Source organism: Pavona decussata, unplaced genomic scaffold (assembly GCF_977016875.1).
Source record: "Pavona decussata unplaced genomic scaffold, jaPavDecu1.1 SCAFFOLD_217, whole genome shotgun sequence".
Lineage (NCBI taxonomy): Eukaryota > Metazoa > Cnidaria > Anthozoa > Scleractinia > Agariciidae > Pavona > Pavona decussata.
Genome location: NW_028145622.1, coordinates 2050028 through 2069058, shown reverse-complemented (window position 1 = coordinate 2069058; position 19031 = coordinate 2050028). Strand labels below are relative to the sequence as shown.

The following is a 19031-nucleotide window of genomic DNA, read 5'->3' as shown; positions in this document are numbered from 1 at the left end:
ATTTTCTTTTGAGGTACCAAAGGCATTTGGTAAGTTCTGCTTTCTCTGTATAATTTTGAAATGTGCAAAAATATTCCTGTATTGGTAGGCACCACCCATAGGAAACCTGAGTATCTCGCAATGCGCAGAACGTATGCGCAGTAACAATAGTAGGCACCGTCCTTAAAAATAAATTTACTTTACTTTAATTACTTTACTGGGCTCAAACCATTTTACATAATTAGTTGAGTGCTTACTTATGCTGGAAGTACTTTTGATTTTGATCAGGAGAATGGAAACATGGCACATGCTAATGGTGACCATGAAACTGTCAAACTAACCAAAGATGTTTCTTGGGAAGAAGAGGAAGAGGAAGTGACAGAACATTACCTCAAGATTTATGCCAAGTATATTACTGATGGCCAGGTAAAGTGTTCCTTTCTTTGCTTAACACATGTGTTGGTTTTCCATGTCTTATAACCATTAGTTTCAAGATTTCATTGTCGTGTCCAGATCTGTGCGGGTTTTTAATAATGAAAGGATAAAAAACTACAGTGCAGGTCAGAATTAAGCGATCAACAGAATGATGCATTCTTGCAGATGTAGGAAAAACATGTATGTACAAGTTTTTCAGACTCATCTAAAAGTGTGCATTGTTGCCATTGCTATTCATTGCCATAAGTTTTCTTTGTGTGCTACGGTCAATTTTAAGAATTTAACTGGTTGCCAACAAGCATGAAATTATTTTGCATTTTATGAATTCAGTTAGCAACAGCTAGCTGTCATATTTCAAATCTTATCCGCTTCCTAAATTTCTGGAGACATTACTTCTAACCTGTCTTGAATATTGAGCATGTTATAGAAAAAATATACCAAGCTGACTAATTGAATATTACAGTAATTGTTCAAAAAAAGGAACTATATGCTGTTAGTAAACCAAATAGCAGTTGAATATCGTATCTCTGTTGATCACAAGAACTTACTTTATTTTACTTATAAATACCGTGTCTTAATGACGCATTAAATGTGTCTGATTTAGATTCAAGGCTTAACAGGTTCTCATTATTTTAATGGGTGTCTGAGTAAGAAATTTTAGCCTAACAGGTTCTTAAAATTCAGGTTCTTATGTGTACTTGCGGGTCTTTACTGTATTTTTATATCATTGGCAGGGCATTGCAAATGGTGTTCTTCTGATCACTCCACACTCCGTCATGTTCAAACCTAACGTATCTGATCCGCTGGTGATGGACAGAGGGCAAGATACATACAGCATAGCTACTCTTATGACATCCGTTACCAGTGCAGCAATGTACACAGACATTGCTGCAATGGCAAGTCACGATCCACTAAAACCTGGAAGGTATGTTCCTTGTCACCACACATTCCTTTTTCATAGCCAGTCTTCATCCTGCGAGATATGTCCGGATGAACTGTATGATAGGCATCACAAGATGTCCCCAACCTTAATTCTTACTAAAACACAAATAATTCATGCAGTCAAACATGGAGCCATATGAAAATGATGAAAAGGTCTGTCTTATATATAAAGTACCCTTATTGAGGGTTAGTTACATTTCTGGACATCCAGTGTAAGTGCATTCTGCAGGCCTAGCTGTTTCATTGCACCCATTAATTTTAGTGTACTTGTAAATGCATAGGTGCACTTTTCATTTGATACTCGGTGACACACCAACATATTCCCCCAAACACTCTTTTTGGTTGGTCAAGTTAGGTATAGGATTTTTGTGTTGGTTTGGAATAAAATCTGTCTTGGTAATTGCCTAATAATTATTGGTGTTCAAAACATTTTATTGTAATTACAATTATTATTGTAATTGCAATGTCTCTAGCCAAATAATTTAATTGTCACAGGACAGTCACACTTAAGATTGTGATCTGCCAGTTTCCTCACTATGGCCAAAACTACATCTTAGGACTGGAACCTTTTCACAGTGTAAAATATTAAACCATTTACCTGTACAAGTACAGCTGTAGTGGGGTATAAACAGCGCACAAGATATTCTACATAAATGTAACTGGGGCCAATGGATGTACAGTAGTTTGACCAAATCTTTCTCCACATTTATCTTTTAGTTTGTTGGGTGACAAACCCATTCAGTGTCATAATGATTGAGCTTTTGACCCAAGACTCTTCTCATGATTGTCCGCAACATTGTACACACCCAGACTTTTAATGTTGCTCTGTGAAACAGCTTGACAAAGTCTGTATTTAAGGACGGTGCCTACTAATAAAGAAGTATTTTTGTTTGGTTTATGACAATGCAGGAAAAGGAGATCTTAACAAGGGCTATTGGATTCCAAAAGGAAAATTGGGGGTAACGACGCATTGTTTAGAGATATTTAAGCAACAGTTATTCTAAAAAAAGTAAAAGGCAAAGAAATGTATGGGGTTTTGTTAAAAATTGAAGCTCTTTTATCTCCGAAAAATGCATCGTTACCCCCAATTTTCTTCTTGGATACCAAGAGCACTTTCTAAATTCTGCTTTCTCTGCATAGTTTTAAACTGTGCAAAAATATCCTTGTATTATTAGGCACCACCCATAGGAAACTCGAGTATTTCGAGATGTGCAGATTGATGCTCAGTAACAAAAGTAGGCACCATCCTTAATAATTGTTAATTACAGTAGATGATGTCAAAACAAAACCTACAGTAGGACAAACAAGTTTTATGAAAGGATTTTACAGACTTTTAAAAGTGCTGAGCTCTCACTTTTGTACATGTAGCCTAAAGAATTGTTAAAAAGCTGTGCAACATACATCAACCTTTTGTCCATTTCAATCAATAATGACTGAAAATTCTGTTTTACTGTTTAGGCTGAGACACCGAAAGACTGCTGAGAACAGCTGTTCAATTTGAAATAAAACATTTTAATATAGTTTTCAGTCATTTTATGATTATAAATGAGAAAATGTACTTTATTTTGCATTGAACTGTTGTAGGTTTTATTTGGATGCTGCCACTGCAGAGACACTCAGTCGTCAAAATAGTGGCAGCGACACAGAATCAACCACCCCACCTGCGACATGTGAAAGTGGTGGAAAAGTTTGTATAGATCTCAAGGAGGTATCAGAATTATTGCCGTCCTCAGGGACTCACTTGACAGGTGAAATGGAACTAGCTGACTCGGCAAACAGAGGCACTTGCGATTCTTCAAACAGTGCTACCACCATGGACTCTGAAGACATTAGAGCTATTGTACATGAATTACTCAATAGCCTTGTTGATCAAATAACAGAATATGAACAAAGCCATGTGCATCAACAGAAAACTAAACCCTACAAGGACTCTGAAGGGACACCAATAGTTTTGCGAGACGGTGTTACGAACAGTGATCTTCACTCTGTATCGCCTACGTCAGAAGACTCTGGTATTGGCTGTCCATTGAGTCACGGCGAAGAAACCAAAACGGAAGACTTGGAACATGCTGATCATTCAGATCATAGACATGACCATTTAAATGACTCATCTATGAGCCAAGTATCAGGCAGTGGTGCAAGCATCGGAAATGACAAAAGACCGCCATATCATAGCAGCAGGTCCGATCCGTCGTTATTTTCTGCTCTTAGCAGTAGTGTGAAGTATTGGCTTGGGCAAGGCAGTTGTGACAAAGCTGGTGAGTGTTGCCAGTATTTTGTGGTAGCTTGTGATGAGCTTTCACTACTAATAATTAAGTGTACACTAGTGAGAATAAAAAATCATCAATAATTAATTATTAATCATTATTATATAAAGGCTACTCAGATCTGAGTTGGGCTGACTTTCCTCCTGCCATCTTGACTCTGCTTATTGCAGAGTCGCCATTGTGCGCAAGCTTCCGCCACCCATTTCTCTAAAGGCCGATTAAGACGGTATAACTGTTGCTTACGACTGTCGCGTGCAATTTCTAGAGCGCACCCTTCTCGCGTCATGCAAAAAATCGCACACAACTCTCATCATTCAACATTGCCTATACCTACGATTGCTGTAGGATTTTAAAACATTTTTTAAATCCTACGAAATTTTTTGTGACGTACACGACAGTCTTAAGCGAGTTGTACAGTAGGTTTTATTTACAGGAAACAATTCGTGTCGTAGGCCTGTCGTAAGCTTGTCGCATGCGACAAAGTCGTACCATGTAAATCGCCCTTAATGCCTTATTTGGGAGGCTCGGAGGGGTTTCAGGCGTTGTACCTGTATTGTACACGTATGGCAGCCTATGAATATGTTTAACAACTACATGTAACTCTATCGCCAGGCAATTCTAAATAAGGACAAAATATTAATAGTAACATGTATTAATTTTGTGACGTTGCACATGTAGCAGTTACCATGGTGACACCCCACCTCCAGAAAAAGAACCCCTAAATTTTGCATTTTGTAAATTAATTATCTGAGAAACTAAGGGTAGATTCGATTGGGTATTGTGGATATGCTATAGATTTTGAAATCTGGATCTCGGATTTTGCAAAAAACATGAAATCCAAAAAATTTCAACGCCAGGAAATCCATCCTTGCAGCGGATTTCAATCAACTCAGGATTTCCCAGCTTTCCTTCTTTTGCATTTTTTTTTTTTTTTGGAAAATCGGAAAAGGGATTTGCAAAACTGAAATGCATCCAAAGTCAGTTTTTATTGTTTTTTCATTTTCTTTCAAAACAGAGCTGCATTCTTTAACTATCTCCTGCAGAATGAGAATAACTATCCAGGAGAACATACATATGCACCTATCAATGTTTAGCTGCCAAAGGAGTCAGGGGTACCAGGCAAAGGCCAGGCAATTGAGTACAACCATGATCTCTTGTTTGCATTCCCACTACAAGTCCTTTGTGGATAGTAAAAAAATAAAAACACTAAATGTCTTTGCCATAAAGTCCACTTAAATGGCCAAAATTCCCTATCATTGATTTGCAATCAAGTCTCCAACCCCTCCTGGCTCCACCCCACCACCCCACCCCCTTCTCCCGCAGCAGCTTAACATTGAGAAACAACTGTACATGCATTATGTTTATCAAAAAGGGCATCTTCATACTTACATAAAATTGTATTCATTTGGTCAAAATATTTTCTCACAGGGTTTGTGTTTTTTGGATGGGAATTAGAATGCTTGTATTTGAGGGTTTTTTTTTGTTGTTGTTGTTGTTGTTGTTGGAGGGGGGAGGGGGTGTTATTTTGAGGGACAAGGACAAGTTATCCTTATCAAGTCTGTATTATTTTGACAAATTTTATAAAGCTGTTCAAAAACTGTCATTCCAGTTTACGAACAAGTTCACTGAAAACATGTTAGCCCAAGCAAACAAGTCATCATTTAATTTATGATGTACAGCTGTATAAGTGCTAATAACATTATTCTATTCTATACTGAAGTGTCCAAGAATTTGTTACATGTACACATGTACACGTATGTAAAATTGCTCCTTTAGAACCAGCCTCATCTAAATTGTACAATAAACTAAGCATGACAATGATTTTTCGCATATCTTTCAGAAAACGATGAAGATATAGTACCTATAATACCAAAGCCTGCTACTCCCTTGCACCACCAGCCACTGTACCTGTGCTTAAGAATCAGTAAGAAACACTGGTGTAGACATCACAGTGTGGGTGAACATTCACTGCAGCATGGAGAGGATCTGCATGATAGAGATCAGAAAAGGAGAGAGTACTGGTTTGCTATACCACCATCAAGGTTTGTATTTGGACGGACGGCAACGCCAACCAAAACTTCCCTTGAAAATCTAAGGTGGTGTCACTAATACTACTTTACAAATACTCCAATTCCTTCAATTTGTACAATGTGGCCGGACAATCCTAGTAACAGAACAGGTGGGAGTGGAATTCTTCTTAAACTCCCCAATATTAAAGCCATGGGAAAACGGAGGATGGATGGACGGGTGGGGAAGTGTAAACTTCTCACTTTTTCTGTCTGAGCAGTAGGCTTTAGCTTAATGAAAAAGTTCATGTTGTGGGCTGGTTGTGAGCTTATTCTGGCAGGTCTGTTCTGATTTTTTAGAATGCAGTTTCCCCTACATTGGGTTGCTATTGCAGAATACAATATAGCTGGCTACCTAATTTCAGAGCCGTCAAATCTTTTTTCAAGTGTAAAATGAGACCAATAATAATTATTGTGTAATGTCCTCCTCCTTATCCCACTTGCAAACATGTAAATCTTTCTTTATTTTTTTTATCTTTCTGTACCCAGTGTTTTTACTTAATTTGTTAAAATAGAGAGTATGTTGTATAGCCACTTGAAAATTTCTATGCATTTTTATTCTATTTTTTCAATAACAGAACGGAACAAGTATATAGATTCTTTCAGCAGTGGTGTCCCAACATCCACAATGCTTTGGATGAAGATGAGAGCGGAGATGATGATGTGACATCTCCCAGTTCTCACATGGCTGATGAAGAGGTAAAATCTCCTTATGAGTAGCTGGAAAGTAGGGTAAAACTAAAGCCTTTTACACAGGGAGTGCTTGTGCAATCACCTGAAAGAGTCATGCACAGGCTCATGATAAAATGCTTGACAATAATCCAAATTGAATTGGAATTTGGAAATGTTGATTATTGAGGAACACTTGCCCCCATCGCAGATACACATTGTTATAGTTATTTTATAGGCCCTTTTCAACAGAATTCATTTGGTTTGCCCTTTCGAATCCCAGTGGAGAGTACATGTACATGTAAATAACGGTATAGCTCCCGCAATTAACCTGAGAAAACAATAAACTGAAGAATTCTAGTAGTGGTAGTCAAGTGACACCATAATGAATGTATGCTGTTTCGAAAGTTCATAAAAAAAGACTTGAATAAAATACCTTAGTAAGCCCCAGATAATTGATCAAACAATGCTTTAGCTCCCTAATTTTACCCCAACAACGTGTTTCAACATGCAACAACCTTTCACAGTGCGACTCGCCTTACCGTGGCCACCCAACAAACTTTTTTTACAAGTTAGCCAATCAGGATATCTACCCCCTTGTTCATAAAATACAAAACGACATCTTGTCAATAATTCGTTGTTGCGTCACTTGCCTGTTGGACCTTGCAAGGAGGCCTGGGCGTTAATCAAATTCGCCTATCCTGATTGGCTAACTTGTAAAAAAAGTTTGTTTGGTGGCCACAGTAAGGCGCGTCACACTGTAGAGCTAACTTTATAAAATTGTTTTTGTATAATTTTTTGACTCGCTTTGAGCTCTTACAATGTACTAAAACTTCTTTATATTTGCAGGGTCTAAATCTTGTGGAGTCGTTTTATTCCAACAGTCCTCCAGTTCATTCACATCCTAAGGTATGTGCTACAAAGTTCTGAAAATAATTAGCAGTTGTTTACTTAACAAATCGACGGCAGTTTTCTATGGTCTATACTCTTATAGACCATAGAATGACGTCAGAAAATGTTCAAAACTCAAGTGGAACCACGGAGCCGCAGGCGAGTGGTTTTACTGCCAAGTTTTGGACATTTTATGGCGTCATTTTATGGTCTATAAGAGTATAGACCATAGAAAACTGCTGTCGATTTGTTTTTTACAATAACATGGAAAAAGTACGAGCGGAATTGGCTATTTTTTCCGTTGAGAAAGCGCACGCGTTACATCTGACGTCATTTTTATTGTCTGTACTCTTATAGACAATAGCTACGAGCCAATCAGCGCGCGGGAATTTGGACAGTTATTGTAAAATTATTAATAGATTAGGGGGTTAGTTTCGTTAGAAACTGTGGTGCTGTGTCATTGGGGAGTGCATGGAAACATAATGTTTGTTTAAAAATCAACAGAGTTGATAATATAAGGTAGTTTGGCCACTGTAAAGAGATTTGAATGCTGATGTTTCAAGAGTTACAAAAATGTAGTCCTTCAATTGCCAGAGTGAATCAAGGAATTGTTTGTTGTTTGTGGTTTGTATAGTGAGCAGTGGATTGACTCAACCACACTATTAATGGGAGCATGGTAACGTTGAAAGCAAGAATAAAATTAGTCAAATGAATAGCGTACAAATGTAGCTCCACTTATCAGACGAGTAGCATAACCCACAATTCCTTGTTTTACTTTGACGAAGAGTGAATGGTCAGAATGTCAGCTCTCAAATCTTGATGGTCAAGTTGCCTTAACCCTTTCCCGACCAAGAGTGCCATATGGCACAAGACGCAATTATGAGCTCAGTATTATTTTGGTCAATTTGTGTGAAATTTGCACAACGAAAAGATCTTTGAAAGATCTATAAATTGAAAGCATAAAATCATGCCCCCCTCCTATATGAGACTTGATTTACCACCCCTCAAACTTTTGGATTTTTTTTTCCTTTGTACGTTAAGGGTCCAGTTGATATCTTACAACAAGCAATGCACTGAGAACTGTACATTAAGCTATAGTTTAGGGGGATACCCAGTATGTACAACGAATAAGAAAATTTTCAAAGTTTTTCTTCTTTCGTTTTGGACTTTTCTCACTCTAATATGTGACCTCCTCCATCTCTGTTGGTGTGATTTATAGCACACTCCAGAAAATACCTTTACACGTGTAGTCTCCCAGTTCATAGTTAGCGATTTAGAAAAATTCGCCATTTCCCTCGGACGGGAAAGGGTTAAGTATATTAATTCAGTTGATAAAACCAATCATTTGTTTTAATAATTAACCCTTTAAGCTCCAGTGGTGACCAAGATCTAATTTCTCCCTACAATGTCACTGCTTGATTAAACATTTGAGTCAGGAGAATAAAGAACAGAATCACCAAAGATGAAATGCCTTGATTTTTAGACAAAATCTCCCAACTAGTAGCATAAGAAATATATGGAGGACAGTAAGGAGAATATGATGTTGATACCGGGGCTGAAAGGGTAAAAAACTGCTTCTGGGGAATTTATTTCTATTGAATGCGTTTACTTTTGAGTCTTCACAAATATATTGTTTGCTTTTAAAGGAATTCTTAAAGTGTTGACCAGCATTTTTTTTTTTTTGCCATTTATGTATTACCATTTTAGCCAATAATTTGCATGGCTTCTAAATAAGTGAACTTTTTTGTTTTACCAAACATTTTTTTTCAGCATTCGAACATACATGTAGTTTTACCCACCAGCTCTAGCAGAGAGTCCAATTTTTTCTTGGGGTTCATTGTTTTTAGACTTGCGTACAACCACGTAATTTAGAAACTAATTTTGGAGGTCTTCTATCAATTTTCATGGGGTCATAGCGTCACCTCTTTGGAAACTTCACAGTTGTAGCAAATCTGAAGTATGCTATCTTATCTTATCTTATTTTATTATTATTATTTTTTTTTGTGGGGGTGGGGGGCAGAGGAGGTTGTGAGGTCTATTATTTTCTTCTTTGGGTGTGTGGGATGGAGGGGGCATTTTTGCGATTTTATACCAATTATTGGTTTAAAATGTGACATCCTAACAGGGTAATTATTTTGTGTGCAGTTGTGGATGGATTTTGCTGTGGGCAATAGTGGGAACTCTCATATAGTCAATCTCAGATTAAACTGCTAATTATTTTCACTTCCAAAATCCAAAGCCATTTTGTTGAATGGTAGAACTGTACTGTTGGATTCTTGGGACGTGTATAAAATATTTCAATTTTGTAGATATCAAGTGGTATGAAGCTACACAAGCTACCCTAGTGAACCTATTTTATCTCATCTTGCAGCTGACAAAAGCTTGGAGTGAAGGTGATGTTCCCAAAGGCAAGAAAGGTTTTTATGGATTTACAACCAAACCTGGAAAAGCTGCTAAAGTGGTGTCAAGGTTGGTTGTTGCTAGAAAATTATTTCAGAGAAGATCACTCTTAAAGGGGCATTGTCACAGAGATTTGGCTGTACTTTGGCGCAAACTGTGGAAATATCTGACTAAGAACCTCTTCTCTACCACGAAATTGCTCTTAGGCCATGTTTATATGGAGAAAAGTTGTCCCGGGTAGAAGGGTCACTCGCCTACCTGAGCTACCCTGGGTGAGCCAACTTTTCCTACATTTCCTTACAAAACTTGGCGAACCATTTACATGGGAAACAAAAAGTTGGCTTGGCTGGAAGGGTGACTCTCTTTACCGGACAACTTTTCTCCATATAAACGGGGCCTTAGAGCACGGGACAAAACTATTACGTGATTTCATTGTGGAAGAATAATACCATAAAATATTTCTTTTTTTTTTTAGTGATTTCTCCAAAAGTACACAGCAAAAACTTGAAAAAGTTCGCCAATTTTTTTTTCAAGTTTATCCTAACCATCCACAGCCAAAGATAATTTATACTAGTTTCTGTGCAGTAGTAGGGTTATTGTTAACAAAACTGAACAATTTAAATATTTGAACGATCCACTGATACAAATATTATATTTCCTGGCTATTCAAAGGGACACTAAAAATAGGTGACACTGCCCCTTTAACCGGCGTGATTATAAAACTGAAGCAGCGAGTTAGATCTACATGTAATGAACATATGTTTGCTGGCATCCATGTAAATATTGCAGGGACTCACACAATGTCATTAGAGAGTTGATTAGGTTGTTCCTTCTCAGCTTCCCAAACAAAAAGTAATGTAAAATGTAATTTAGGTCGATTATGCATCACTCCCTTCAATTATAATACACGTTCATTTGTTAGACATTTGAAGGTTTGGTGCAGAAAGATTTATAAGGAACATTTTTAAAGCTTGCATGATCCTCTGTACTGAAGGTTGAGTAAATGATCCTTTATAAGATAGGTTACTTACATTTACCCCAAATTACATTTACTCAGATTCAGTGACAGGTTCATAAGCCATATTAATAATTATGAAATGTCAGTCATTTACATTTACATTTACATTTACATGTTATTAGGTCGGTAAAATCATTAGATATCACACCAACCGTAAAAATAAATAAAATTAACAAATGAATAAAATGCAGATACATGTATATCAATATATAAAATAATGATATAAAAGTCAAATAAAGAAAACTATATATGTAAACTACATACTAATTCTTAAGAGAAGCTAATAACCTATGTTTAAATATTTCCAAAGAGGTTGACGAAACAATGGCCTCTGGGAGGCAGTTCCAGTCTGCTATAGTTTTTGGGAAGAACGAAAATTTAAAAACGTCCTTATTTGCATATGGCACGCGAAATTTAAATTGATGGCTTCTCCTCGTGCGACTCTTGGAGTGTTGAATTAAATATTCTCGGCTATCTATATCAATAAGACCATGAGTTAGCTTATACATAAGTGTTAACGCAGACTGCCTTCTCCTTGTTTCCAGCGTGGCCCACCCCAAGTCTTTAATCATGCCCGTAACACTAGCATATTTATTATAATATCTAATTGTAATATATATCCTGATATAAACTTGTACTGTTTTTAAGTACAAGAGCTAAATTTATTTGCCCCCTTACCTTATGAGAACTTAATTTGAGCGTGAATCTTGTCCATTGTAAAGTTCTTTTTCAACTATTTCTTTCTTAATAGTCCAAAGCCCTCCCCTGACTTTTTTGAAGACAGCTTCCCAGACATGGATTCCAAGTCGGAAATACTCAGTGAAGAACGTCTTAGAACAGTAAGTGAAGTGATATAATATTTGGCTGTCAAACTAATGAGGTTTTACTGAACATAGCAAGTGATCTTTTTCGAATAAACCTCTCAGCTTGGTGTTGAAAAGAGTAGCTCCATCTTTGAACTCTAGATTAAATTCATAACAGAAGCCCATTCAAAAGTGGTATCAATTAAAATGAAACCCATTAGCCAAGGCATTTCTTTTTGTGACCAACATTGTAAAAATTCCTCACTTTTGCAAAATTGAGAGATCTGTGTTTTGCAAGTTGTTCGAAGCCTTAAAAGTTTACAAAAATATTGCTTCTTATTTTCTATTCTTTGAATATCATCATCTTCATCATTACTATAATAATTTTTATTATCATTTTCGTAACCAAATTATTATCAGACAAGTGTTTTGTGGTATTTTGTAATATTTCTTAACAATAAGGGTTTTCTAAAACAAGTAAAAGCAAAGATTAGAGGTAGACAAGAACAAAATTTTGACTGTTCTTCGGTCATTGTCAAGTTCAAGGCTTGAATCAAAAAAACTGCAAACGATAGAAAATGTGCTAAAATGTGTGAAAAGAGGTGTAAGAGAAAGTACATGACAAAAGATGAAAGCAATAACAAATTAAGATAACTCAGCATGTAATAATTAGATAAAAAGCTTTGCAAGGATTCACTAGAGACTGATTGAACATTGAGACTGGGCCTTTATTCTGTAATGAACAGCACTTCCTATTACAGACTTCTTATTGTGAATAGACTGCTTCTTGAGATCTTTTGCTGCAAAACTATATTCGTCTTAATTAAAAAAGGCTTGCTAATTGAGGAGGGATAGGTTTTGTGTTCCGCAACATGTTTGTGAAACTACAGAAATGACCACATAACCAAGTCTATCCTTCACTTGCCACTTGGTATCTTAATAATAATAATAATAATAATAATAATAATAATAATAATAATAATGATGATAATGATAATGATAATGATGATGATGATGATGATGATGATGATGATGATGATAATAATAATAATAAAAATAATAATAATAATAATAATAATAATAATAATAATAATGATGATGATGATGATGATGATGATGATAATAATAATGATAATAATAAAAATAATAATAATAATAATAATAATGATAATGATAATGATGATGATGATGATGATGATGATGGTGATGATGATGATGATGATGATGATGATGATGATAATAAAAATAATAATAATAATAATAATAATAATAATAATAATAATAATAATAGTAATAACGTGACGTGCTTGGGGGATGGTCAAGGGATGTAGACCTGACAATGAGAAAGCTCTTTGGCAGCAGGGGTTATGACGTATTGAGAAGGATGCAGAAGGCTACCATCTCTAGTTCTCTCAACATAGTGAGAACTTTCAAAGCTACTGTCAATTGACTTTCCTTTAGGGAATAGCATAGAAGCTCGATATAGTTTTGGTATTAGATAACTTTTATATTTTGTGAGATTTTTATATTTTATCGCTAATTTTATTTTTTTAACTCAGCAGTTTTCTTTTTATAGTTCCTTAAGATCGCATAGGTTACGCTGGGCACCATATGTGGTTCTATTTTAGCATCCATACGTTTATTAACTGCACATAATAATAATGATAATAATAATAATAATAATAATAATAATAATAATAATAATAATAATAATAATAATATGAGGTTATGAGATTTTTACATTTTATCATTAATTTTATTTTTTTAACTCAGCAATTTTCTTTTTATAGTTCCTTAAGATCGCATAGGTTACGCTGCGCGCCCTATGTGGTTCTATTTTAGCATCCATACGTTTATTAACTGCACATAATAATAATAATAATAATAATAATAATAATAATAATAATAATAACTTTATAAATGTGTCAGTCATTTTCAGCTTCTTAGTAAAATCGAGTAGTTTCATGCGTTAGCATGGAAGGTCAGAATTATTTTGCACGATCGGCCTCTGTATACTCATATATTTTTTTTCAAGACAACATAAATGCAAATGTCACTCACATTTGACGTTTGCCTTAAACACGATTCTCTATTGTTTACCACTGACTTGTGTTTTGTTGTTCAGTTGAATAACAGCCTTCCCCCAAGGACAATTGGTCACTGCTGGGTGTTGGTTTACAGCACATTTCAACATGGCTTCTCACTCAAGACACTTTACAGGAAAATGGAGTATTATGATACTCCTGTTCTCTTGGTGGTCACAGATGATACACACCAGGTGAGTGCTGCTATTTAGGGTGGTGCCTACTTTTGTTACTGCGCATACGCTCCGTGCGCAACTCGAGATACTTGGGTTTCTTATGGGTGGTGCCTACTAATATTGGGATATTTTTGCACTGTTTAAAACTATGCATAGAAAGCAGAACTTTTTAATAATAAAAAACAAGATTTGGGGTAACCATGCATTTTTAAGAAATAATCAATCTTCAATTTAGGAAAAAATGCCGTACATTGTTTAATATTTTAGCGCTTTTTAGAATAATTGTGTCTTAATTATCTCTAAAAAAATGCGTGGTTTAACGCCTGTTTTCTTTTAGGATTCCAATACCCCATACTAAGATCTATTTTTCCCGCATACATGTAGTCAAAAGCTGTGCGAAAATACTTCCGTATTAGGAGGCACCACCCTAAAAGAATCTTACGAAGCCTTTTAAGTGAAAATGACAAAATTCTTTTATTTGCTTGATCAATGTTAATGTTGTTCCCTTATGACGCTCGAAACCAAAAAATTCCTTATCATTTTTCTTTTCCTCTTCGGAGGCGTGTAAAAAGCATCAAATTTCACTTCCTGTTGGGTACGGTACCTTGAAAGATGGGAGAGTGAGGATAGCAGGGGTGTGATGTTAATGCAGGAACGCTAGTCGCGCGTTTTCTCTATTCTTTAATTGTTTTTTGGGTGCAGAGGTAGAAAACTGTGGACAAAATTATGAATGGGATTGTTGAATGCTCAGAATGAAACAACTGAGGAATGGAGAAACCATGAGACTAAGCATTCCTGTATGACGTGACAGCCCTACTATTCTCAGTCTCCTGTCTTGCACGGTATATATTGTGCCCAATCAAAAGTGAAATTTTCTCCTTAAATCCTATTGTTTTGTGGCATTCTCGTTGCTGTAGCAGCTTCTTTAACTCCGTAGTGTCAGTGATTTTTGTTACTTGGCCTTCATAAAAATCTTAAATTTCCGTGATAAAGGTGTACACATTAGGCTCAGTTGATAAATAAAGTGTTTTGTTTCGTTTTCAGATTTTTGGTGCACTCTGCTCCTGCCCACTAAAAATTAGTGAGGGATTTTATGGCACAGGGGAGTCATTCCTATACAAATTTGACAACAATGACGTCGAGGTATTTTACTGCATTAACAGCTCTAGTTCCTTTGTTTAATCTTAATCTTAACGATAACAAAATTCTTTAACCCTCTCACTCTCAAGAGTGCCATATGGCACAAAAAGTCATTACGTCCCCAATATTGGGTCAATTTGTATCAAATTTGGACACCAAACAGATCTTGGAGAGATCTGCACAATGGAAGCATAAAATCTTACCCCCTCCTACATAAGACATGATTAACCACCCCTCCATTTTTTGTAACTTTTTCCTCTTACACTTTTAAGACCAAGTCACCATTTGACAAGAAACTATGTGCTGAGATCTGCAAATTAAACTATAGTTTAGGGGTATACCAGTATATATGAGAAGTGAGATGTATTTTAAGGTTTATATTTTCTCGTTTTAAACACTTTTCATTCTCTTCTGTTACTTCCTTTGTCTTAGCTGGAATGATTTATACAATGCCTCAGATAAAACCTTTTAATTGGTGTATTATAGTTGGTTTAGGGGTTCACAGTTGCCGTTTTACAAAAATACGACATTTCCCATGGGAGTGAAAGGGTTAATCTGATTGGCTGTCAACATTAATAGGAGAGTGTACGCGTCATGCCTGGTGTAATTGGACAGTACGCGTCATTTGCGTGTACAGTAATTAAATCATTCTGGAAACTTAACTCAACTGTTGTCCTCTGTTTATTCACCACAAAATTAAACTGTTGGCTTTTTTGCTCTCAAATTTTGTTAGAGTTATGATTAACTGGTAACAGGACTAAGTAGAGTCCAATTCTGTCTGTAATCATACTAGTGATTAACAAAATCGGACTCCTGCTGCGCGATCATCGATTTTGTTAATCACTCGTATGATTACAGACTGAACTGGACTCCACTCAGTCCTATTAGAGTTCTTAATCGTGATGAAACAAATCGTATTCCTGCTACGCGATCGTCCAATTTTTTTAACCTCTCGTATGGGATTACAGACCGAACTGGACTCTACTCAGTCCTATTACCATTGTTAATGCACAACTGTTGTGTGTTATTGTAGACCTACACCTGGACTGGAGATAACAACTTTTTCATCAAAGGATCCACGGACAGCTTAGCCATTGGGAGTGGAGGGTGAGGAGGCAGATTACTGAACAGTCTGAATTGCAGGTGCTAGATGACAGAGGAGGGCTGAAGGGGGGGGGGGGGGGGTAGGGGAATCAGACACTTACGCAAAGTGAGGGGAGTGCAGAGGAGAGGAAAAGGAAAAGGGTTGCCACTCCATCTCCCCCCCTTTCACACCTCTCGCTCTCCCATATTGCTTTGTATTTGCGCACGGTCCCCTGGCCCTCCCCCTTATCTTCCTCTTTCTAGGGCTTGTCATGCAGGCTGATTACTGAGAAGAAATCGATAATTATTGACAATTATTTTTTTTGTGAGTTCAGTGAGTTTTTTTGTTTGAGAATAGTTGCATTTTCCAGGGATGTTTATAGCTTGATATCCGGTGGGTGAGGAAACCTGTAGAAAAGCAGAGGAAAAGAGCATGTGAAGTTTCCTTCAAAATTTGCCTGTTTTCTCAAACTATGCGACCAACCAATCAACGCGCAGCCACTGGGCAGCAGCTACTGGCCTTTCTTGTGAGCAGTTATTGATTATTGTACACTAAAATGATTCTATTTCCAGGGAAGTAATTTTTTTGGCGCTTGCTGGAGACATAATTTGTTAAATCTTGTCAGCACCAACATAAATCAGCCGTGAAATATCCTCCATGCACGAATCCTGGATTTATAGCGTAGTGCATGTTTGATATTCAGGGGCCAGATTGACGAAACCTAGGCCCTCTTACGTTTCTATACATGTGTACCCCGAAATATTTCTGTAAAGGAGTCTTTTGTTGGCACAACGAGAGGCTATTGTTACAGACAATACTTGCGATATATCTCAACTTAGAAGGCGTCTGACTTGTTTTGATTCTTTTCCTGCATTTCCAGAGGAAACTTCGGTCTTTGGTTAGATGAAGATCTGTACCACGGCAGCAGTCATCCCTGTTCAACCTACAGCAATGAACAGCTGTCCGCACAAGAGGACTTCCTGTGCAGTGGACTGGAGGCATGGACGTTCATCTGACTCCCCACCTCTACCCCCTCATTACCCCCACCCCTCCCATATGGTGCGCTTTTGTCTTACAGACAGTGCTATTGGATGGGTGTGAAGTCATGAGTAGTAATGTGGTTCAGCGTGGGCTGACTGTGCTCATTATGTGATATCACTTCCACGGTGACTAAAATACACTTTAATCAAGTGAAATAAGACAGTGAGACTGAAGCAGTTTTAAAATACGCTAAATAAGCCATTGTGAAACACGATGTTAGTTCGGGGAGGCCTTAAATTGGCATTAATACTGATTGTACGGCTCGTATAGACTGATGGAAATTTCGTGAAAAAACCAAAGTGGATGAATCACACACCAGGAAAGGTGGTTAAAAAATGAAAGTGCCAATTCATGGCATTACTTATTTCTTAGAGTAATCCCCTTCGAATACCCCCACCCCACCCCCCCCCCCCTCATCCTTACTACAGTCAACTCTCGCCTTGCGGACACCTCGATAATACGTGCAGCAGCTAAATCCGCGGCAAAAATAGAGTACAGACGTTTAACTGAAATAAATTCCCGCTGATACGGACTCTCTCTATTAAGGACACTAACTCGCGGTCTCGAGGGTGTCCGCAATAAAGGGGGTTGACTGTATTTTGATCTAGGTAACGTTTTCTTGATGAAATCTTTTCTTGCTAAAGGTTGTTTTGTTGCACCTGTTTCAAAAATTTTTTTTTTGCATTCGCCTTTAAATTTCAATTTTCAACCTTGGCGGGGTGTCTTCTTCATTGCAAGAATTGATTTCACTTGCTACCAACAATGCATTTAAATTTTCTCAGATTCTTTTAACATTTTTCCCCGTTGTCAATTTTTTTCATTTCTTATCAGTTTGATAGCATATTGTTATTGTAAGGAAAACATACCTCTTGATCACTCTAAGGTTGGCTTGTAAATACACTTTTTTGTAATCTTAGTATACCGAGGTTTTGGGAGGGAGAACGGCTTGTTGGTATGTCATTTAGAAACTTAATGTTCAGCAAATCACAGAGTGATCTTCGTTTGACCTTCGTTGTTTCTTTCATCTGTTACTATTCACGCCACGTTTGTTTTCTCGCCAATGGACCACACATCGTTGTTTTGATCAATCAAATTGCTGAAGCAACAACGCATTCACGTAAAAGAGAAATACCGTTCGATTTCTAGAAAGTTATTAAGCACCAGACGAAAACCGTATGAATGTTGTGCACGGTTTATCTTTCTTTCATTTTATATTTTTCTTTCTTTCTTTCTTTCCTTTTTTCTTTTCTTTTCTTTTTTTTTTTTTTTTCAATTCTTCGCTAAACAATTAAACAACAAACAAAGTATGATGAGTTGAAGGTCAAACGACAGTCGCTCCATTAACAGAAAAACAAAAATAAATGCAAAGGGAAAAAAATCAGAGTAATCGTATTCGTAGCTGGAAATTTACAGATAAACAGCAGTCTGTAAACAGGTATGAAATAAGGTAAACAAAGAATATACGTTTAGTGGTGGATATGTTAATATTTCAAGTTAAATTACTGTCACTTATTAAATAATTATTTAAAGAGGAAGTTGATAAGAGGAAAGAAAAGGAAATAATTTTAGAATAAAAGAATTGAACAAGGTCTAGTTGCCAAATTGTTTCGTTGACTGGTGTCTTTAACTACAGCACAAGCGCGTATGTGCAACCACTTTCAGTTCGCCTGCACTCAAGTGCCAGACTTTTTTCCCAGAGGAAAGAGGGGTGGCCTAGCGGTTAGGGCGCCGAACTTGGTAATTTGGAGGCCCCGGTTTCAAGTCCTTCTCTGACCACTTGAATTTGTTTTACGGTAGCCCCGTTTTCAAATCCAAGACCAAGCTTTGTAAATAGCCAACTGACTTGCCTCCTTCCAGTTGGGATTCTTGACAAATGTTTTGTTCAATTTGTGTATTTATTTAACCATCTAAGAAGTTATAGTGTCCCCAATTAGCGCTATAGTGCTAAATACTTCGACACTTATACAAAGTCAAGTGACCTTAAGGATACTTATCACCATACTGGAAAGGGGCTTAAACCATAAGACCTTAAGCTC

At 36.8% G+C, this 19031-nt stretch overlaps 1 protein-coding gene across 7 annotated transcripts in view; it reads left to right on the top strand.

Annotated features, from left to right (window-relative positions):
- The window catches only part of LOC146459763 (oxidation resistance protein 1-like), a 354795-nt gene that overhangs the window by 17291 nt on the left and 318473 nt on the right, over nt 1–19031 (top strand). For 4 of the 7 annotated variants that reach the window (XM_085089007.1, XM_085089006.1, XM_085089001.1 and 1 more), the window contains exons 6-17: nt 268–405; nt 1149–1339; nt 2941–3614; nt 5464–5665; nt 6268–6388; nt 7208–7267; nt 9621–9718; nt 11419–11506; nt 13596–13748; nt 14775–14873; nt 15904–15977; nt 16835–18584. In XM_085089007.1, coding sequence (XP_084945133.1) covers nt 268–405; nt 1149–1339; nt 2941–3614; nt 5464–5665; nt 6268–6388; nt 7208–7267; nt 9621–9718; nt 11419–11506; nt 13596–13748; nt 14775–14873; nt 15904–15977; nt 16835–16970 — 2034 coding nt within the window. In that variant the 3' untranslated portion in view covers nt 16971–18584. Of the gene's footprint in view, nt 1–267; nt 406–1148; nt 1340–2940; nt 3615–5463; nt 5666–6267; nt 6389–7207; nt 7268–9620; nt 9719–11418; nt 11507–13595; nt 13749–14774; nt 14874–15903; nt 15978–16834; nt 18585–19031 lie in introns of those variants that run through there. The other 3 variants (XM_085089004.1, XM_085089003.1, XM_085089002.1) reach the window with 2 other exon arrangements.